Source organism: Equus przewalskii, chromosome 1, assembly GCF_037783145.1.
Source record: "Equus przewalskii isolate Varuska chromosome 1, EquPr2, whole genome shotgun sequence".
Lineage (NCBI taxonomy): Eukaryota > Metazoa > Chordata > Mammalia > Perissodactyla > Equidae > Equus > Equus przewalskii.
The window spans coordinates 139,479,491-139,501,982 of record NC_091831.1 but is presented as its reverse complement, the minus strand read 5'-3'; the positions used below and the strand labels follow the sequence as shown (position 1 = coordinate 139,501,982).

The window sequence follows — 22,492 nt, the reverse complement described above, 5'->3', positions numbered from 1 at the left end:
TAAGCACTCTCCCCCCCACCCCTCCCTACACCATCACTCAAGCCTGGGACAGACACACATCTTTAAATGAGTTGGGCTAAGATAAACGCCAAAAAGCACTAAACTAAACTGCTCTGTCTTCAGGCACTTGTTTTGTTTTTTTTTCCCCCCCTCAAAGGCTGATTCCTGTCTGAACCACAATCTTCAACCAACGAGGCACAAAGTGCTGCTTATTTCACTCAGCGCGTCACATTTTGTTGCCGAGTGTGCCTGACCACCGGGCATGTCCAAAGCCCACTGCGTAAGGGCACCGGTCCTTCGATAGCTTAAAGGGAATTCTCCTCCAGAAGAGCAAATGTTCTGCTCCTGTATATGCTGCCCAGTCTTTTGAGAGCTTAAAGAGAAGCCTCCTGAAGAAGACAAGATGTTCCGTTGCTGTGTTTGCAGATACCATCACCTCGTCCCCATTCAGGGTTTCCCGACTGTTTTCATTCTGCAGGAGATTTGTTGATTTGTAAGCATGGGGCAGGCAACCAGTGTAAGGTTGATGAAAATACCCAGAAGGAAATAAAAGGCAGGGATCTATGCACAGGCAATACAACGGCTTACATACAAGCAAGAAATTGACACCTCACACTTGTGACATGTTGAGAGAGGTTAAGACTTGGCAGATTCAGAACACACCTCTAGAAGGCCTCCAGAGGGGACAGGAGGTGCTGCTCCAGTCTTGCTGAGGATGATTCCAGCAGAAAAAGCTTTTGATTCCTCCTACCCAACATTTCCATCCCTGGGGTGGCATCACCCCAGTAGAGGGCCAGGATTGACAGGAGTGGGGCTTCCCACCACCAGTTCCTCCCACACACAGCTCTTCCAAATGGCACCCCACTCCGAACAAAATATAGACCTTTGGGAACGAGCCACAAAATTTATCTGTCTTTCCTTCCTTGCCTATCCTGTCCTTCCCAGTTCCCTAGACCAACCCCCATCAAAATAATGGAAAATTTTTTTATTTCCCATTTTTTAATATTTAAGGAATATTCTTTAATGTTTAAGGAAAGAAAAGGCTACCTGGGCTCTTCAGCCAAGAGAGAAGGCAGCTAACAACGGCCATGGGGTTAGCATGCTTGTTTCCAAGAAGCACTGTGAAAGCCGTGTGAAGCTGCATGCGGCGTGTTCTCTGGCACCTCAGGGCACGTCTGTTTTGAAGCGACCAGGAAACTGGGCCTCCTCCCGGGGCCGCTTCCTTGAGGATGTTGTGAGCCTCCTCAGGCTCTCAGGCAGCGGCACTTCAGACGTTGGCCCCACCTCCGGCTCTGCAGGAGGTGCCGGTTTCCACCCAGGCTCCCAGACCCCTCCTCCTCTCCTGGGGCTGGACACCTCTGCCCTGACCCCGCCCTGGCCGGGTCTTGACCCTACTCTCAAATGGCCCCCCTCCTCCAGTCATTCAGTTAAACCCCCCAAAGTAATTATTAAACTGGCTCCCGATTCTCTTCAATGACTCGGGGCTAAAACTATTGAAACGGAAGTTCCACCTTCTTGACATCCAACCCAAAGCCGATCCAGGTTGCCAGCTAATTTTACTGGCAACTAATAGGAGATTCTGACTGTGCGCATATTGGGGGCGGGGTGTGAATTGAACGTGGAATGTTAAAAAGTTCAATGCCTCGGTGAAATGGTCCGTGGATAACTAGATTATATATACATGAAAGAGTATTACTGGAATAAAATGTTAGTAATAGAAAACTGCTTTTTGAATAATTTAAAAGCACCATGAATTTGACAAATCATCTATGGACACTGGAGTCTTTATTTCTTCAGCCTATCTCCCCTAAAATTCACAAACCTCTCAAGAGCAAGGACCATGTCTTACTCATCTTCCTATCCCTGGGCTGCAGGTGCCCGGAGCACACAGCAGCTGGGCAGTGATTTTTGAAAGCATGAAACTGATTACCCTTGGCCCTCTTCCCTTGTTCCCAGCCCCCACCTCCCCTGGTGTCGTCAGTCCTGACAGCTGAGTTATCTGAGCTCTCAGTCCTGCCATATTCCCAGACCTATCAACTCTTAAGACAGGAATTCTTATTCAGGCAGCCACAGCCCTGCCCACTGTCCAAAGTGTCGTACCAACTCGCTGCCCACCCCCAGGGGTCTCATGTGGGCCTTGGGGCCCAGGGGCTGAGCCCTAGTGCGCCACAGTTGCTACTCAAGTCACAGTTCCCCACCATCCCATACCCCTTGGGATTCTCCTGCTGAAACCTGAACTCTTGCACCTAAGGCTCCCCCGCTGGGTCCCCAGTTCCTCCAGCCTTGTCACCTTGTTCTGGATGAGCTGTCTAGTGAGCGCTCCAGCCCCGCCCCCTCACCCTTCGGCTCACACCTGCCGCCCACTACAGAGACAGCATCCACTTGTCCCCTTAGCCTGCTCCTCTGCTCTTATTCCCCACTCCCCGTCTTCACCCTCCATCCCCACTCCTTCCTGGAAACAGAAGCCCTGATCTGAACTCCTGGCCCAACAGCTCGTTCCCTGCTAAACTCAGACTATTCTCTGCAGTGACAGTTGCCTCTCTGACCTGGGTCTGGTCTCTGCTTTGTCCCCCTGATGGGACACTCCCACCTCCATTTCCTGAACCCCTGGTACTGACAATTTGTTTAAATTAAGACAGGCAACTGCTATGCCCTTTGCCCTCCCAGCTGGCCCTCCGCTTAGCATCTGGTCTACTGTTGATGAGATGGCCCTGCCAACTCCCAGCCTTTCTTGTCAACCTTCAACACGACAAAGGGATCTGACAAAGGATCTGCAAGGAGGTGGTGACACCCCAACACACACACACACAGACACACACACAGACACACACCCGTGTATTCCAGCTTCCTTCTTGAGCTGTCAAGAAAAATAGCAGGGGGGGTGGTTCTGAAATGGGTTTGTTGCTATAGAACTAGGGGTTTTGAGTAGTTACATTCCTCATGGAAGGAGGGGTTGGGGGTCACAGGTCTCCGACAATCAGATATGCTGAACTGTCTGGGACAGTCCCACTTTCTGTGGTGTTTTATTCTTTTCAATAAAGGTAATTTACTTTGTGCTTCACTAAATACACAAATCTTTACCTTTCAAATGTCTTGTTAGGCTTTATATACATTTCCCAAAACCTTTTAAAAGAATTCCTTCTCAAGTCATGAGTTTGGGGAAAGGGGGCTGGCCCCTGGATGAATAGGTGACCGGGCCACTGCTTCTGCAATTTCTGGGACAATTCTGGGCCCAGAGCAGCTCTCCCAGGAGGCCCCTGCACCTGACTCTTGCCCCAGGCTTCCTGTCCCAGGAGTCATGCTCTCATCCACAGGGACATGTGCTTGGCTCTGCTTGTCATCAGACTTGACTCCTTCCCACAAAAGGCTGCAAACCACCAGCCTGTCTCTAGCCAGGTGGGTGCTCTGGGGCCTTCTGTGATGTTTCGATGGCAGGTTTGCCTGCAGAGCTCTCAGCTGCCCACGGTGCCCCCTCTTCTCCCCATGCTGCTCGGACAGCCAGAATCCCTGGGCATCCTCTCCCCACTTCTTGCCAGAAAATGTCTCTAAATCATTCATTTCTTCTTGTAAATGGGAAGCAACCCAGTCTATCACTTTCTCTAGACCTATTTGTATTTTATGACTTTTCTCAGTGAAGCAAGGAGTGAAAGCTTGCCTCATGGAAAGAATTTTAGTGTTAACCCTCATGGGGCTGGAGGAGCTAGGGGAGAGGCTCGCTTCGGAGCCCCAAGATCCTACACAACACTCAAGCTACCATGCCCAGCAGAGGCTGCTGAGGGGCGAGTATGAACAGCTCCCACGCTCCTCCACCACGTTCCTGCCCCACCGCTGAACTTTAGGAGGGCAGACAGCAGGTGTGAAACTGAGGTTGAGTGGCAAGACCATCTTTTGAAGGGCATCTTCCCTGGCTGGTCCCAGCCTGCCTGAGCCCACAGTCCCCGAATTCCTCAGAGTTTCTATTTACTTCACATCCTGCTCATTTTCCCAGGAACAGCCTGGGAATGAGGCAATGTGCTTCCCTTTGCACAGTGCCTGGCACATAGTAAGCACTCAGTAAATGTTAGCTATTACTAATAAAAAGAACAAATCCAGAATGGGCTCCACGGGATGCTTGCACAGAAGCTGCCAGGAGTAGTCAGGACGGTGGTGGGTGACTCAATTCTCAGCACATGGTCGACTATTCATTTCACGTTTCTGAACTAGAAGGAGTTTCAGTTCTTTAAAGTGGAAAAAAATGCCTTTTGGCCAAGTGATGGTGATAAGAGTCCTCCCTTATTCCTAAATCTTGAGGAGAGTGGAAAAAGGCTTTCCACGCACTGGCTAAACATCCTGCTGTAAGCCTGCGATGGAGATCTATGACCAAAACACTACCCATCTGTCTTCTGTCTTGGCTGTGAGAATTCCACTTGGCCAGCGGATATAGGGAACTTTCATAAGACCCAGCACCTTCTATGGAAGGAGGTGAGGCTAGTGAGGTGTGTTAAGACAATTAAGCAAGCAATCTTTGCAAGATTCTCGCCTAAAGCCAGAAAACAGAAAGACAAGCAGCTGCGTTTCTGGCTTCAGAGGCCAGAATTAGTCCTGCTGCCTCAAGCCCAGGATCACAGCCTTGCTATCTTGTGCCCTCCCATCATGTTGTTCTGTACTTAAGGGTTGGAACTTTACCTCTATTTCCTGAGACTCTCTGGATTGCCAGCTGGACCTCTAGCGCTGCCTTGCTTCTAAACTGCTTCGCTGGGGCACGCGCTTTGCTCCTCTGCCTAGGACTTCCCATGCTCCTTACCCTGAGGGCTAGCGCCCGGCACCTTGGTGCAGGCAAAGTCCCCACCTCACTTTGAGCATCACCAGGGCCCAAAAGCATTGCCCCCAAGCTCTAGGGGGTGGGATGCTGGCTACCTTCCCCCATACCTTCATTCTGTGGCACTTTGGTCCCAGCATGTCTTGTGATTGAGCCAGCCTAAGTTTGGCAGAAAACCAGGTTTAAGTCAGATTATAAAAAACCTTGAAAGTGAAGGTATGGAATCGAAGGTGGGGACACTGAAGGTTTTGAAGGAGGGAATTCATACGATCACAACTGTGCTTCAGGTAGTGTTGGTGGGAAGGGTGCATAGAGTAGGCAAAGCCTGAAGCAGAGACACTGGTTGCACAGATCCAGATAACCTCCCCCCAAGGTGGAAAGGACAGACCAATGTGAGAGATAGTTCAAAGAAATTGACGTGGATTCGGGGAGCTGTAGGAAAAGGAAAAGTATATTATTTACATCAAACAACTAGACAATTGCAAAACCATCTTTTGAAGGCCAACTTCCCTGGCTGGTCCTGGCCCCCATAAGCCCACATTCTCCTAACTTCTCAGAGTTTCTTTTCACTTGAGGTCCCCACTCAGTTTCCCTGGAGCCACCTGGGAATGAGGCAAGCCCACTTTAGAGGGAAAATGTTTATGCTAATAAGAAATAAGCAAGGGACCAACATTTAACATGTGGTTATTGCAGAATGAGCATTGGCAGCACTCATGGAACATGAGAAAAAAGGATCTTGCTTCAAAGGCTACACAGAGAAGTGTAGATCCAGGATTCTAACCTAGGGGTATGACCCCAGAGTCCTTGCACAGCAGAGTGTTTCTCTAGAGAAGCCAGGAGGAGGAGCAAGACAGAGGGGGAAGACAATGGCTTTGAACAATGTTGAGTGGCTAGCAGGACAGGCAGCAGTCCAGCCAGCAGTTAGAAATGTGGGCATGGAGACCTGGAAACAGATCAGGACCAGAAGATATGAATCTGGGAGTCAGTCACATAGCCGTTCTAATGGAAACTCTAGGATACATCAAATTTCCAACACAGAAGATCGAGAGCAGGGAAGAAAGCTTAGGCTAGAACCTGAGAGATTCTTTTGGCTTAGGAACTCATAAAGGAGCAAAAAAGAAGCTATCGGAGTAAAACGAAAACCAGGAGAGGGTCATTTAACTGGAGTCCAAGGAGGGCAGTGTTAAAACAGGAAAGAGAAGCCATCAGCTTATAACACTTGACACTGACAAATAGGTTGAAAAAACAAGGAAAGGCCAGTGGCTTCAGGATTAGGAGCACACTGGGGCTCTCCCATCAATCAGATTCAGTCAGATGGTGGGCGGAGGAGCTGGTGAAACAGCAAGTGTAGACTCTTCTTTCAAGAAATTTGGCAGTAAAAGAGGGGAGAACTGGAAAAGGTGAGTGAGGAGCCAGGGACCTCTTTTGGGGACCAGTCTAACAATTGAATTACACAGACAATCACTCAGCTCTTAATCCCTACAGTGCTCAGCGAGAAATCATCCCCAATCAGATCATTTACTGGCTCTCAACAGACCATACTGTAGTAGCAACAGTTTTATGGCACCCCTTTCAACCCTAGATCCCTGCTAGTTGTAATGGTGCCACCATCACTGGCCTATAAAGTAATTACTCTCAAATAGGATGCTAGAATCTTGGAGATCATCTCGCCCAGCCCTCCACTCCATGAAGCAGTGGGAATGGTGCAGATTGGCAAGGGGCCTCGTAGATCCAAATGTCTAGAGCAAGCTATGAGCATTTTCGTAAACTGGCAAATCATATCTGATATTTACAGATTTAGCCTGTTCCTTGGCATCTGCCCATTTCTTCCACCTTTGAATCAGGAAGGGGGCTGCCTGGGGAGAATAATGCTCAAGGCCAAGGGGAAAGACCCCTTCAGTTGCAGCCACAGGTGCAAGTGCCAAGTGGGAGAGAAATCCAGCCCCTGCTTCCTCGCCGAGCTTCATGTCCATCCAGATGGGACACCTTTTTCTAAATTGCACAAAGGAGCATGGGCTAGTGGAGGCCTGCCTGTGCACTTACTTTGGGAGAAGGGCTGAGGTCCTCTGCCTGGGTGGAGACCAGCTCTCTCCTCAAGAGAAGCCCTTAGTAGTCATAGGTCTAGTCCCAAAGGCCAGGTGCTTGGTTCTCTGCCCAGCATCGAGGGGCACGCTGGGAGAGCTGGGGCTGAGCGCTCCACAGGCCATGGTGGTCTTGGGTAGAAAAGTCTGCCCACAGGAGGACTGGATAAAATAAGAGAAGGGGCCCAGATGATCTGCTGAGTTGTGGGAACAAGCCGTAGGGGTTTAACGCCTGGTGCAAAATAGTGTCAACTGCGGAATTTGCACAAATTATTTTAAACACGAAATTAGCAAGTCTGAGCTAACTGCCTCCCTTTGAATGAGCCAGCTGAGACCAGGCTACCCGATGTTAAATCATGCGAAAACCCTTATTTTTAAATGGAACTACATTTAGTCAAGAACCACTTGTGTGGGATATGTCCTCAAATCAAATATTGTTGCCATTTGCCAGAGAAAATATGCTCTAATTCCTTGATGCCAGAGAATGTCTGATACATCATTGTGTAATGAAACGAGAATAATTGAGCTACTTGTTCATCACAAAGCTCGCTAGCTGAATACTCTAAATTCTTCAGCAGCTGAGTGGGCTTGGAGTGAATTAACAACACTCTTTTTTAAAAAAGAATTAATTTTGAGGTAGGACACAATAATTACAATAGAATTTTTTGTGAAGTGCTACTAAATGCTTTTTACTCTAAGAAGGCTCACACACTATTCTTTGTCGATGATGCCAAGGTGATTCAGAGCGACAAGTGAAACATCGGCCAAAGTGCTATGCAGCAGCCTAGACCAGCTCTACTCTGGCCGCTGCTCTCTCAGTTCCTGCTGTCTCAGGTCTTTCTTTACACTCCCCTAACCGACTGCCCCTCTCTCACAGAGTTCCCGCCAAACTGCCTTGCCTCCAGGTAACTGAAACACCAGTTTCCCCACACGAGCTGGGGAGAAGGCAGAGACCATGTCGTATCAACATCCCAGTCCTCAAAAGCACACAACGCAGTACTTCACACCTACGAGCCTCTCAGGAAGGCACTGATGTTGGGTATAGGAAGCTAGAGGTACGTGAGAGACTGTGGAACAGAAATGGAAGACCCACGTCCAAGCTCAAAGGCTGAGGCTTCCTCCATCTTGATTGATATGAACGAGGCAGTCGCGACTTCTTCACACCACACTTCCTGGGAAGATTAAATGAAGTGCCAGCTGAGCTGGGGCCATCTTGTCCAGTTTGGGCTGGCTTTGGGAAAGCTGGCCAAACCCATCAATTACAGAGCTCCAGCAGCAGAGGAGCTTGGGGAGTGGAGAGAAGAGTGAGAAAAGAGAGAAGCAACACAGTAAAATGTGACCAGACCAACAAAGGCAGGAGGAAGGATGTTTCAAGGAGCATGGGAGCATTTTAAAGGTCACCAGCAGGTTGAGTTTGAGGACAACCAAGGAAACCCCCACCCCACCCCTCTGGATTTCAGGAAGTTGCTTCTTGACTTTTCAATTGTTTCCAGAGAGGTGAGGCTGGAAGCAAAGTCCGGGGTAGCTAAGAAGGAGGTAAGAAGGTCTGGGGTGGGGGTGGGGGCAGTTCAAAGGCCACACGTTTCCAGAGTAGTGGGGAGCAAGAGCTAGGAAGGGGTCTGTGTCAGACTGGGGCAGGAGGAAGGGTCAGACGCTGAATTTGATTTTAGCAGCAACCCTCTGGGCAGGGGTAGTGGTAGAAGAGAGAAAGAATCTGAGGAGCAGAGAGAAAGTACATTCTTCCTCTGAAATTGGAGGGAAATAGAAAAGAACGGATGTAGAATTGATATGTTTCTGTGAATCACGCAGGCTGTGACAGGAATGGAGACCTTTGGTCACTTCTTTGTAGCACAGGCGAGTTGCTAAGAACAAGCAAGCAGTGCTATGGATCCACTGACCTTCATCAGATAACCCTGTCACCTCTAAACTGGTGATCCCCAGGGCCAATCCAGGGACCACCGTCCAACCACGGTAAATTTGTCGCTGAAATACGGACAGTGAGGTACTTTTTCCATAAAGCTAAATTCTATGTAAAGGGCTGTCTTTTATGCTGAGATTACATCCTCTTCACTTTTTTGGTATGAAAATGTTCTTTGCTGAACATGAAACAATAACCTCTTAGAGTTCGCGTTTTTTCCCTCAATGTCTTTACTTAGCAAAGGAAAAAAATGCTGTTCCTTGTCGGTCCCCTCTCTGCCTCCACCACCATTTATTGTTCATATTCCTGTTAGTGAAATAAATGATTGGGAATCATTGTCCTGAAACTAATGTTTATATACTTCCAAAGTAGTTTGAAAAAACAATTATTTTAAAGGAAGGATTTTTGAGCACCCGGGGAACGACTTTTCTCCTTTGGTCTCCCTGGTTAGGATTTACAACCTCACATCAGTGTATTAGCTAAATTGTGAATTGTTTCCTGTGAGGCTCACCTTAAAGATGAGTGGCATGCTAAATCTTTTTGACTCAACTATTTCCAAAAGGACCATGTGACCACTTTTGTGTACACCTCCCTCCAGAGACACCAATGAACAGATTTATGGTGGAAATTGAGCTCATGCAGCCCTAGGATCCCAGACCTTTAGCCCTGGAAGGAACTTTAGAATTTATCTTGTTACCTAATGTGGACTATTCTGAAGCCCTTTCAAAGGGATCAGATTTGCCCAAGGCCATACAGCCCACTAGCAGCAGAGCCAAGACAAGAGAGAGGCCCAGTCTCCAAACCTCCAACAAACCCTCTCCCATCCCTACTTGCCCCGAACTCAGGATTATGGCAAATCCCTCTTTCCCAACAGGCAAGCCTCAAGCCAAACAATAAACAAGGGTGGCGTCGACCCAACGTGCTAGGTCTACTGGGAGTATGTGCGGTAGAGTACATCTTCTCCTTTGTAATAATGGCTGTTTGCCTCAAATGTTTAACATCTTTCTGATTGTATGACTCAGCTGCTGCTGCAGCCTCTCCGTCCGCTCCAAGAGGAGCTTCTCTTCCAATGACCCAGGGGTTAGTCCCAAGGCCCAGGCGCTCCACCTCAGCCTCCAAGATTTCAACAAGGCTTGCAATAACTTCACTGCTCTGCAAGGTCCCTCACCTGCATGTTCAAAGTCCATACCCAGGAGTAGCATCTTGTCTCTCGTGAACCAGACCTCGTGGGAGTCCCAATTCTACCCAGGTTGGCACTAAAATTCTCACAGGAGTCTTTGAGGCTGAAAGGTCGGGAATTACAAACAAGAACACCGCCAGCACGGTCGCCTTCCCCTGTGGCTCTAAGGGACATTGTGGGCAGGGCACCATGAGGGCGTTAGAATAGGGGAAGGTTTGGACCACTCTGAGAAATGGGGGGAGGACCCAGGAAAGCTCCACAGAGAAGACATTTGAGCTGTGCCTTGAAGAATGAGTTAGAGGCAGAAAGACGACCTTCCAGCCCCTCCTCACAGAACCAACCCCAGAGAGCAAAGCAGGAGCTGGAGAGGAGAATCGCATTAAGAGCCAGGGAGGACCCACCAGCTGGGATGTAGCTACTGTTTGCGGTAGCGTAGAACCAAATGGCCCTTCCCTACTGATTTGGGCTATGTCCCAGCTGATAGTACAAGCTTTTCTGTCCACTGACTGTTGACTGAGATCTAATGCCCAAGTGCCATTTAAGTCACTCTATGTTTTTGGCTTGTTTACCTTTTTTTAGAGTTTGTAGAATAATTTAAAGTTCTATGGAGCCCGTGCCATAAAAATAAAGTGTAATAAACCAGTGTTTTAGCTGTTGTATTGACATTTTACTACCATTTATGCCCTTGAGTGATGATGAAAAGTAGTCATATAACCACCTCATGGTGCATGTGGTGATAAGGTGTTCAGTTGGAGGAATGTCATGAGCCTGTGTTTTAAGAGTTCATGTTTATCACTGAAATTAACATAAAGGAATCCAGAAACACTATGTCTTTGTGGAAAGAGCATTCACGTGGGAATCAGGAAGACCCACCTTCTCTCCCTGGCACTTTAGCTCCTGGCACTAAGTAAGTGGATCCTCCCTAATTACCATAAGCTTTACATTCTCATCTGTAGAAGGGAAGCAACTATATAGGGAGGAGAAAAATGGAATAGATGGTTTCTAAGGACTCTTCCAGCTCTGCCATTTCTATGACGAAATTCAAGGGATTCCTCTATTGAACGGGGGTGCAGAACGTTCCCTCCCACACCCGTCAATCTTGTGTATCATCTACTCCTGAAACCCTGAATCCTTGCTTTCTCAGCGACTCTCAGCATTGGTAGTGTGTTGATTCACAAACTGCTCAACTGCTAATGATCATTGCCCCACTTTAGCTCTCGCTGAGAGAGAGCCAGCAGGGCTGGGGGAAGTAAGAAAAAGGAGCTGGGTCCAGGGCAAAGAATCCCCCCTGGGATAATGCATCGCTGCTTTTCTTCAAATCAGAAACCGAGCCCTGAGCCGACTACAAATGTGAGCTTGCTCCCAGGCTAGCAGGAAGGTGGGAAGGGAGGGGACTGGGGCCAGGCCCCCTCTGTCAGCTCCATGTAGGTTTCCTGGAGCCAGCAAGGGGCCTTTCCTGGCTCCCTCCATCCTCTGCCTCAGAAGTCTCCATAGAGAGGAGAAGGGCCTTCTGCCAAAACAGAGAACCCTTCCTCCTGAGCCCCTCGGGTACTCCTTTCCATTGTTGGTGGCATCTTCAGTCTGATAGTGACTGGGCTTCTTGCCATCAGCAAGGTTTCCTTTTGGTCCCTGGTTTACATGGCTTTCTGTTGAGCAAATAAACATACACTCATCCCAGCCTCCAACAAGACAAAGGTGATTCTTTCACAGGAGCTGCTGCCCAGCTGACAGATGTTCTGGCCTCCTTCCCTGCAGCCAGGCAGGCTGCTGACCCCAAAGGTGAAAAGCTCTATCACTCATTCTCACCCCCTAGTTGGCCAGTTGCTACCCAAGATCATCCAAGAATTTTGACGTTTGTGTTTTCTCCCCAACTCCTGCCTCCACAGCTCTTAGTGGCTCTTAGGACAGAGCTGTTCCCAAAGTAGCCTTTGTTCAGGTCAGTTGGAGTGTGGAAAAGATGGGCCATGTGGTCAGGGCTGCTTTGGCACAGCTGCTCAAATCCTACATCTGGGGACCTGACAGTGCCTCACTTCCCCACAGAGAGAGAGAACAATGAGAAGCCCCTTTATAGGAACTTAATGGCTGAAAAAACCATTCTGGGTTGTCATAGACTTGGGGCTCAGCAATCTTCCTTTCACTTGTATGTTACAGCCTGGTAGGGAAGACAAAACCTTCACTAACATGCTCTCCAGCTTTTGGGGTTTAGAGGAGCAACCAACCAAATGGTCGTTGGGCCCAGAGAAGGGAATGTTGACTTTCCACAGGACGTGGAGGAGGTGACATTTGAGTGGGGCCAGAGAAGAGGTAGGATTTCCCTGCTCAGAACAGGCAAGGGGAGGGCTTTTGTTCGTGGGCTGCCTCTATGTCAAGGCAGGAGAATGCACAGCCCATCCGAGCAGCAGGGAGGGTAGAGAAGCAGCCAGTGAGGCAGGACAGACCACACAACCACAAACATACTCCTCCAGTTTGTAAGTGAAGAGGATTTTGAGGGGGAAGTGACCCCCGAGGCAGTTCTTAAAAGGCAACTCCAGGATCTCAACTCAACTTACTCCCTGTCTAGGCTTCTTTGGAATCTTCCAACATTTTTCTACATAAGTTGCTGAGGGCTCTATGCTTGTACCCCAAACCACAACTAACAAGAAGGGCTACAAACAGCCTCTTAGCTTGTCACTGAGAGCTAGGACTCTCTAGAAATCACTTCGGTGCTTTTCAAGTGTTTTCATAGGAGATCATCTCCGGGCAAGATGGTGGGGTGCAATAGAAAGAGGTTTGAGTCACTCATGACAACATTGGGTGAAACTGACCCCTTGCTCTCCTGGAAGTAGGGCAGAGAGTTTCAGAAATAAGATGCTAAAGGACCTGCTCCAGGATACCTGCCAGGCCTGGAGCGCTAGAACTCCTGTGCCAGAGCTCTGCAGAGGCTGGGCAGTACCTCCACTGGCTCCTCCTCTAGCCTGACACTGGGAACCAGCTCCTGCTGCTTTTCCCTCCCACAAGGAACAGACTTTCCCTCAAATTATCTCCATCTTCCAGGCCTTTTCAGTGCATCAAATGATCAAGGATCCCTGTTAGTGCAACTATGTTTGTTTAAAAAATATAACCTTAAGAAAATCATCACCCCCAGAAACAGAAAACAATAGTAGGGGACAAACTGACTTGGACACAGTATGATTGAAGGCCAGCAAAGTGTGACTGGAGAAACAGCAGGAAGGAGACAGAGGCGAAGAGAAGTGAACAGAAAGCGAAGAAAGGAAACCCCCTCCCCAGGGAACAGAACGCCATCAGACCAGGGGAGCCGGAAGCCGTCAGAAGAGAAATCAGACACAAAAGGACCTGCCACATTAAGGGTTAAAGAGGTTTCGCTTGGGCTTGGAAGGGGCACAGGAAAGCTGGACTTCTGAGGCAAAGGACAGGAGGCAGACAGGCTGTAAAGACTGAGTTTGGAGGCTGAAAGAATACTGATGTGGGAAAATCCCCAAATGGAATTTCTCACACCGGACTTGTTGCCGTTTGCCTCCGCTGCTGTGACACCCTGAGACGATTTGCACTATTCTGTGGTAGTTCTCACCCCACAAGGGCGGACACTGAGTGTAAAACTGAGAGGGCACAAAGCTTCCTTTCCAAATTAGGGCAGTTCAGCTTTTCAGGTCCCGAGTTGACCAGAGGCAAGATTCACCTCATTCTAGATTCAGGGGCTACACCTCTAGGGTCAAGGCTCCTCCTGCTGAGCTAGGTCTATAAAAGGTCAAGCAAGGAATGAATGTCCCCTTCCCACTCTTGAGGATTCTTAGGATCAGAGGCCACAGACTGCGTGCTGGCCCTATTCTGGCTGACCCACATGCCTGTCTTCCTTCCTTATCTGGCTGTCCAAGACCTACAATAGCTCTCTCAGGCCTGACACTTCCACTCTTCATTCTTTGATTGACTAGATCTGATTTCTCTGCCAGCTTATTTTCCATAAAATATCATTGGGTTGCTTTGTGTTTCCAAGGCTCAGGTTACTGCTGGCTGAATACAGACCATTGGGAATGACTTAAATCCTGGGGAAATACTGGTTATGTTTGGGCCTAAAATCGAAAGTCCAAAGGGTGCGATGCCACCAAACACGAAACAAAAATTGTTCTTGAAAGTTGTACAAACATTTTTAAAAGAGTAAGATTTGGGTAATGATTTCCCTGCCAAAGAAAAATTTTCCCAAGATCCCTTCTGTAAGCTCCACAAAACAGTAGAACTACAATTCTAAAACAGCAACAAAGAGAAAAAGAACTGGATTCAATATAAGTGGAGACTTCTTCAATAAGTTTCCCATTAATCTTTATATCACTCAGTTGTCCCTTCTTGACCATTCTTTTGATTCTCTTCAGGCAGCTCATTGCCATCTCCTCCCCACCCAATGTCAGCTCCCTTTCTCTTCTCTCACTTCTGCCTACAGACTCTTCAAAACATGTGCCCATACTGTTTCCATTGGCAGACGTGAACTAAACATCAACCTGACACTCTTACAAATTCAAGTGAACAGTCCTAAGCATATATCACTCATTGGGGTGCCATCTCCCATTCTGCTGTGAAGCATCATTGCTCACTTGAGGGCATTCACTGACTGAGAGACCTTGCCTGGGCCCAGAAGTATGTCATCGGCTCCCCCTCTGAATCACAGACTCATAGAATAATGGGGCTGAGGGTCAGCTTAACTGCCTTCAGTGAGCACTTCTCATTCCAACTGGGAGTTCTCAACCTGTAGGATTTACTCCCTATACAATGGCCTATTTTCATCTGGGCAACATTGGGCAAAATGTTAAAAGAAGCAAAGTATCATCCTTGGTGTCCTCATACTAGAGAACATACCCAGAGTCTCCTTGGCCTCTTTCTCAGCTTTCTCCAGCTACCCATCCTCTACAGACCGTAGTCTTGGACTGAAAGTGTCCGTGACCATAACTAGCACCACCTCCAATGTCTGCCTGTGGAAAGTTCCCTGTCATCTTCCGAAGACCAGCTCAAATGCAACCTCCTCTGACAGGCCTTCGTGATGTCCAGCCTGCATCTTTCTCTCTTCTAAGCTCCACAGTCCTTGGAATTGCCTTTGCTATGGTACTTGGCACTTTCTACCACTAGACAGTAAGCTCCTCGAGGGCAGGATCCATGTCTGATTCATCTCAGGGTCCCCTGCAGGGCTGAGCCCGGTGGACCTTCTTGGAGGCATGCAGGAAAGGCTGAGGAAGGAGTGAGGCTCTAAACATGGCACAACATGCTCTGCCAAGCAGGCTGGGAGGAGCCCAGGCCTAGAGTCTACCTCTTCCAATGGCTGACCATTCCCCTTCTCACTCCCAACCCATTCCCACAGGACCTCTCTCTTTCACTCTCTTCAGCCAACTGTCACTGTGGGACAGAATTCTCTGGGAAGGCTCAGCTGTTAACAGCTTAGAATGTTGCTGCTCCCAGAAGTCTTTGCACTGAACTGTGGGGGTGGAGTTGGGGGCTGGGGGGAGAGATAGAGGAGGTGAGGTTGAGAATGACGTATGCTCTCTAATGACGTATGCTCCTATTAGAGGATTTAGGCATGACAGGCTGGGCAAGGGAGCAATTTGGGGAATGAGGAGGGCTGTTTCTTGGCAGCCCTTCAATCACAGCCCCTTAGTATTCTGAGCTACTTTCCTTCTCTTTCTGCCTGTGCCCTTTTAAAAAGATATATGTCCTGGCACATAGTAGCCCTTAAATAAGTAGTAATCATTCTCATTATTGTCATCACTAATAAGTTAAGAATACAAACAACGTAGACACGTGAAAACACACACAGCCCATCCTAAACACACGAGTGCTTGAAGTGCCAAGTAGGAGATGTAGATGGGTTTGTTAGAGTTTCTGGAAGGAAGTGTCAACACGGGTTTTGAATCATCTGCCTCTCTGGTGGTGGAAACACTCTGAGCAAAGACAAGGAGGCAAAAACCATCAGGATGTGTGTGCACAAGGAATAGCCGATGACTGAAGAGAGGTTCTTTCTAAGAGACCAAGAAGTGGAGCTGGTTAGATGGCAAGATGCAGTGGGAGGAAAGAGAGGGGCGAGTTGAAGGGAGACACCATGATGAATTCAGCTTTGAGTTGCAATTGCAGGTGTTAGTAGGTCAGTAAGAGGAAACGTTCCTTGGGAGCCGGAAGGTCTCAGGCTGAGAGTGGAGAGGTGGGGCCTAAGATCACAGGGTGGTGCAAAGCAGCAAGTGTGGAGGAAAGGGTCGGGTGCAGGATGCAGAGAGTGTTCAAATGAAAAAGGCGGGGAGGGGCGATGATAGTAGTGGTGCTTTCAGCTCTTCCGAGCTCACCAATTGCAGCAGAAAAATCCAGAAAAATATAAGGCCAGGGAGAAAAATACAGGATGGGGGGAGGCAGAAGTCATTAGAAACCTTGTGTGTGCTCTAAGGGCAACTTTGTTTAAGATAAATATTGATGTTGTATTTACTTAGTTAATGATTTCAAAAATGAACATTTTTATTGTTTTTCTGCATTGGGAGGTATATGGAGGGCTCCATAAACATTGAGTTGAAGTTCCCCTCTGGCCCTCTCCCTGGTGCTGGATTGGCACAGGTGCATCCCCTGTCTTGGGGGTGTTGTGGAAACCATCACTTTCTCCCTGGTCATCTCCCTTTAGGTGACAGCCAGGAAGTAAATCTTGCCAAATAAAATCACCTTTACATGACTTGTGCTCCTCCTCACTCAGCATCACTAAGCTAAAGTTTGCTGCAAAGTTTTGAAGGGAGACAGCAGTCCTTTCCAGGAACAAGACTCTCTCCCTATTGTTTTCAACACAAGTCGTGTTAACAATGGTTTTTAGTGGGTGGTGAGATTATGGGGAACGTTTATTTTCTTCACATTATATGCATTTTCCAAATACTACTTCCATAGTTAATTTTGTTTGCTTTGAAGAAAGAAAAGTAGACTAGAGATAGTCGAAGTTATTACTCTTAGAAAGTCTTCTAAGAGAATCTCCGTAAGCCATGAAATTCCCCGTGACATGGCAATGCCTCTGTGTCTTTTTCAAGAGAAAACTCTCATCATAACATTCAAGTTGTTTACATTTATTTTTAAAAAGATGCAGAAGCAGTCATTCTACAAAGCGAGCTTTAGGATTCAATTTCAAAATAGGTAGTTTACTACCCCCCAAGTGGCTGCTTCTCTTCAACGTAGGACCTCGCCCGTGAGTATCAACTCTTCAATGCGTTACAGGAAAACGTAACTTTGGACGATTCTCAAGAATAGAATGATAAGGGAATGGCCTATGTCATATGACTAGGAGAATCTTAGACAGCAGGGAAGAATGGAGAAAATAGTCAGATGGTTAGGATTGTCTCAAAACCGAATTCAGACAACATGAACTTGACGTATGAAGCAAGTGCTGTTTACTGTCCTCCACTGCTGTCTTCACACCTCTACGCTCTGGGCTAGCTGACAACTCCCCCATATCCCCACATTCTCTCTGGGGCCTGCTGTTGGGCCTTCCGTTCGCTGATCCAACCTTTCCTGAGCATCTAGGATGTGACTTTCACTGTGCTTTGGCTCTGAGATGACAGCAATGGACATGATAGATCCCACCCTGAAGAGACTGGTGAACCAAGAGGAGAGGCAGCTGCACCAAGGTCATGGTCCAGCAGATGAGCACTGGCACAGAGGCCCATATGGGGTATTAGGGAATACAGAGAGTTCCCAATTCTGCTTGAGACAAGGGGATGGGGAGGAAATAAGGGAGGCGGGTCACAAAGCAGGGACACTCACATTCATTCACCAGGTACACTGGGGAGGGGCTGATGAGGGAGCCAGAGAGGAAAGCCAGAAAGCCACATTGAGATAAGGGCTCAGGACAATGAAGGGAGTTATCTGGACCTATTCTGCCAAAAGGTTAAATGGAAGCCTGAGCCCCATTGAATGAGAACATGAGAGTGAGGAGGACCTGTGAATACAATGTAATTTCACTCCTGTGATTGTTACCTTATATGGCAAAAGGGATTTGGTAGACGTGCAAGGTCCCAAATCGTTGGGTTTAGTTAACAAAAGAGAGGTTACCCTGGGTCGGCCTGAACTAATCAGGCAAACTTTTTAAAAGGGTCTAAGCCTTCCCAGAAGTCAGAGTGATCGCAAGCAGCAGCTACTTGCACTAGCTAAATGGCTGACCCCAATTCTTCTTCCTGCCTTTTATCTCCTTTCCCAGATTCAATGCTCAGGTATTATGTCGATGTAGAAAGAGAAAATAAGTGCCTTCAAAGAGAAAAGGCAGCAGAGGTGGGCTGGGGGAGACAGTTAATCTTCCTTATGAAGGAGCATCTCCTTGGCAGATGGCCTTAGCTTCTCCTACTCCCATTTTTTTTTTAAATATCAGATTCTATCCTTTTTCCACTTCAAGTGCTACTCTGGACACTTTCCAAACTCTTCCCGTTTGAGTTCTGGAGCCCTGAACCAGACTGTGTTCTCTAAGACTATGTTTAGTAGGCAAGAAGACTGTTACCCAGAGTAATCTCAGCATTTTGTAGATTTCACAAAACTAAAAGCAGCGCTTTATATACACTGCTTTTTGGAAGTGCTTTACACTTGGTTCTTCTCAGAGGAGAGAGGCAATCAAAGATGGTTTCTAGAAAGGCAAGCCCCAGAATTGGGCTGGGAAATGCTCTCAGACAATGTGTTGTGGTTCTAGGGCCCCTGAGAGGCCTTGAGAAGGATTCCCAGCTTGGATCCTGAATTTTTAGCCCAAATTCCTTTTATTCCACTGGACTATGAGCTCCTTGAGGGGAAAGATCATATTTTAGCCTTTTTTGTATCCCCAGGATATAGCACATAAGGTCAACCGATATATCTTTGTTGAGTGAACATCTATATCAAGTATCTACCCAAGTAATATAGAAAACTTGGAGTCATAGATCCCTGGGTCCTGGCACCACCTGGCCTGGGGATATGGGATCCCCCAGTACAGGTTCTTTCAGTGGGCCTCTACCAGTAAGTCCTAGGGGGACACCAACCAAATTCCAAGGGTGTTGCTAGACTTCCAGCTCCAACCAAATGGAAGAAGTGCACTGCACTCTATCCTTCCCACTAAATCCTCTGGAAAAATATGACAAAGCAATTAAATAGGACTCTGAAAAAGTAAATAAAAGCAGGTGTATTGGGGAGAGAAATCAAAACTTGATGGATTATCAGTATGGTGGCAGCGAGTTTCCTGGAATTTTTCTCCCGGCTTTGGCCCAAAGGTGAGCTGAATAATGAAACTGCACAGAAGTCATGAAGAGCAACAACTCCAAGAACAGCTCCTATTCCTGTCCAGATGACCTGGACAAAGGGCTCCTTCAATCCAGAGAGTGTGGGGAAAATCCTTGTTCTTTTTTCTCATTTTTTTTTTCTCTCTCAGCCTAGCCGGAAGGCCAGATGCAGCTCCAAAACTACATTGCCACCATCATGGCAGCAGCATGGACACCTAAAATCCCTGAGAGAAAACCTGTACCTCTGGATGGAGGAACCTAGAAATGGGGCCCCTGTGATGTGGGGAGTATGAGGAGAGTCCTCATTTCTTTTTCTTCTCTCTTGCCATTTTGCCCTTGGAGCAGGCCCAGTGGCATGAAACTTTGTGACATCATCAGGGGCTATAACTCTAAGAGAGATCCCTATCTTTCTAGCCAGAAGATCAGGGAAAGGGGATCCTAGGAGGTGAAGAATGTGAGGGAAATTCTGCAGAGGAAAAAGTGGGGTAAAGGGATTCTGTGTATGAAGCAACGTAAGTACTAGGCTTACCTCCAAGGAACGCATGTGCCGAACAGCACAGCAAAGCCTTTGAAACCTGAACTACCTACAGAAGACAAGACAGAACGTGCAGTTTGAACTGAACTGTTTTGATTGCCTGCTAAAACAAAACAAAACAAAACAACATGCTCTGATTTTAACAGGACCAGAGTCTTATAATATCCCATACAAAATGTCCAGGATACAATCTAAAATTACCCAACGTGATAAGAACCAGGAAATTCTGACCAACCTTCAAGGAAAAAAGACAAGACAATGTTGGAATTACTAGAAAAAAATATTTTAAAGCAGCTATTATAACCATCGTTCATAATGTAAAGGTAAACATTCTTGAAATAAATGGAAAGATAGAAGTTGTCAGTAGAGAAATAGAAACTATCAAAAAAAGCCAAATGGAAATTGGAGAACTGAGAAATGTGATATTGGAAATAAAAAATTCACTGGATGGGCTCAATAGCAGAATGCAAATGACAGAGGGAAGAGTCAGCAGACTAGAAGATAGATTGATTGAAATTATCCAATCCGAAGAACGAGAAAGTTTTTGCAAAATAATGAATAGAACCTCAGGGATCTGTGGAACAATATCCAAATGGTCTAACATTCATGTCATTGTAATTTTTAGGGGAGAAGAAAAAGATTGGTCTAGAAAAAAATTTTTGAAAAAATAATGGCTGAAGATTTCCCAAATTGGTGAAAGACATAAATTTGCAGATTCAACTAGCTTGGAAAAACCCAAACAGGATAAACTTAAAACTGAACTGAACATCCCACCACTCCCTATTGTCTTACCCGCCAAAGCCGTCCTCCTCACCTGCTTGGATCCTGAAGACGTCTGAGTTTTTGACCCTGGGGTAAGGGAAGGAGCACATGAATAGGAACACACACCTGGGGATTAATCTTGGCTCACTGACTCAAGTGTGAGACCCAGGGCAAATCAGCCCCCTTGCCTGGGCCTCAGTTCCTCATCTGGCAAATGTCAGGATTGAACTAGATGGTCTTCTAAGTCTCTCCCAGCTCTAAAATAACACCCATTATCAGCTCCTACGTGGACTTTTTCTGTTAAAAAATGATAACATTTATCAAACCCTAATGCTACAAAACAAGAAACCACTTTCCTGCCAAGAAGTCTTTCCACCCTTTGTAATAGTGCAAGTAACTGAAGTGGAGATGCTCATAGAACCAAAAATGGAGTTTCATAGTAACCAGAATGGAGGTTGGCTTTCCCCAGCAGCTTCCTACAGAGCCCTTTGAGCACCATGGGGAGCCTGGAATTGATTGCAAAGGAAAGGAAGCTCTGCAGAAAACTTTTTACTTTCAATAAAAGCATTTCCAATTTCATCATGTTTTTCAGAGGCTAAATAATTGAGCGGAATGCCCCCATTGCCTCAGATTTCTAGTTTGATGTCAAGTCTGTCAGAATGTTAATTCTATGTCTGGAAACACAATAATAACTACCATGTGTACAGTATCTTACAGTTAACAGAGCTGTTCTCGTTTCATGCAGCATCTCATTTCATCCTCCCAACCACCATCCTCTGAGGTAGGTGGTAGCAATCACCTCCTGTGTCCTCAGAGGAAACAATCTGAGAGAAGTTGAGAGTTTTATCCCAGACCATCCAGCGGTAAGCTGGAGAAAGGGCCAACTCTTCCGACTTCCAATTCTGTCGTCTTTCCCACCACCAAGAACAAGAGTCCCTGGGCAATGCCAGAGCAAAGATGAGCTGTGGCTACTGAGCGAGGGGACAGTTACCCCACATTTGAAGGGCAGACTATAGTAGACTAGATCCTCTCAGCTCATTCCTCCCAAGAGGGGCACAGTGTTGAGAGTTGACTCCAAGACATTTCTGCCCCTCTCCCAGGCCCTGATTTTCCCTGGCCAGGCTGCTTGGAGCAGAGAGGTAATAGAAACCGAAAGTTCTCCATCCCCCACCCCGCATATGATGACTCTTTTAAAAATACCTTTCCTCCACTCCCTCCAGCTGCCTGTGAATGTGCTTGGATTTACAAGCAGGCTTGGAGATCCGTGGTAGCTTCTTCAGGTTTTGCTAGTGAGTGCCCTTGAAGGGCTTTGCTGCTTGGCCCCCACATCTGCTTCCACTCAGCTCTCCTCTCTGCCAAGGAATTGCTGCTGTTGCCTCCCATTCTTGCACATTCATTCAGCCTCCACTCTGCATTGACGTGCCCGGAGGTCATCCTTTCCTCCCTTCGGGAGCCATTTTCGGCTCATTTATTCACACATTGTCTCTTCATTTTCAAGAAAAATACAAAGTAGTCTCTTTGAGTGTGACAAATCTGAGTCATTTCATACTGTCATCATTGCAGAACAAAAAGAAGTCAAAAGGTGGGTGGGTTCATTTCATCTAGCAAGGGAATAAGCCTTCTCTTCTTTGTTTTACACTTAATGACTCATTCAAACTGAATCAAAAGCTGAGTAGTCCTGGCCATGGAACAGAAAGCTAGGGGTGGGGGGAGCAGACTGTAGGCACCAAGCTTGGGTCATGGGCTGAACCCCGGGAGCCATGTCTCTGTGGCATGGAGTGGGCCAAAAGGATGAGAAAATAGAGTGGTGGCATGGTGCCCTGTGAAGCCCTCGCTCGTCTCTGGACCCCAGTTTTCCCATCTCTAAAAACCGCACAAGGATCACCCAAGAGGGGTTGGGAAAGGATTGGGGCACACGACCTCACTGTAACTGTTTCCCTGAATCACGTGCTTTCCCACCTTGGCATTGAAAACTTGAATCGGGA

General features: G+C 47.3%; 1 protein-coding gene across 3 annotated transcripts in view; it reads right to left on the bottom strand.

Moving 5' to 3' along the window:
* The window catches only part of CYP19A1 (cytochrome P450 family 19 subfamily A member 1), a 111,215-nt gene that overhangs the window by 69,207 nt on the left and 19,516 nt on the right, over positions 1-22,492 (bottom strand). Inside the window, exon 2 of one of the 3 annotated variants that reach the window (XM_008513835.2) lies at positions 20,538-20,594. The exons of 1 other annotated variant lie outside the window; for it this stretch is intronic. Coding sequence is in view for 1 of the 2 variants with exons in the window: in XM_008513833.2 (XP_008512055.1) it covers positions 1,048-1,144 (97 nt within the window). In the remaining variant the exon portion in view is untranslated. Of the gene's footprint in view, positions 1-1,047; positions 1,173-20,537; positions 20,595-22,492 lie in introns of those variants that run through there. One more of the 3 variants, XM_008513833.2, reaches the window with a different exon arrangement.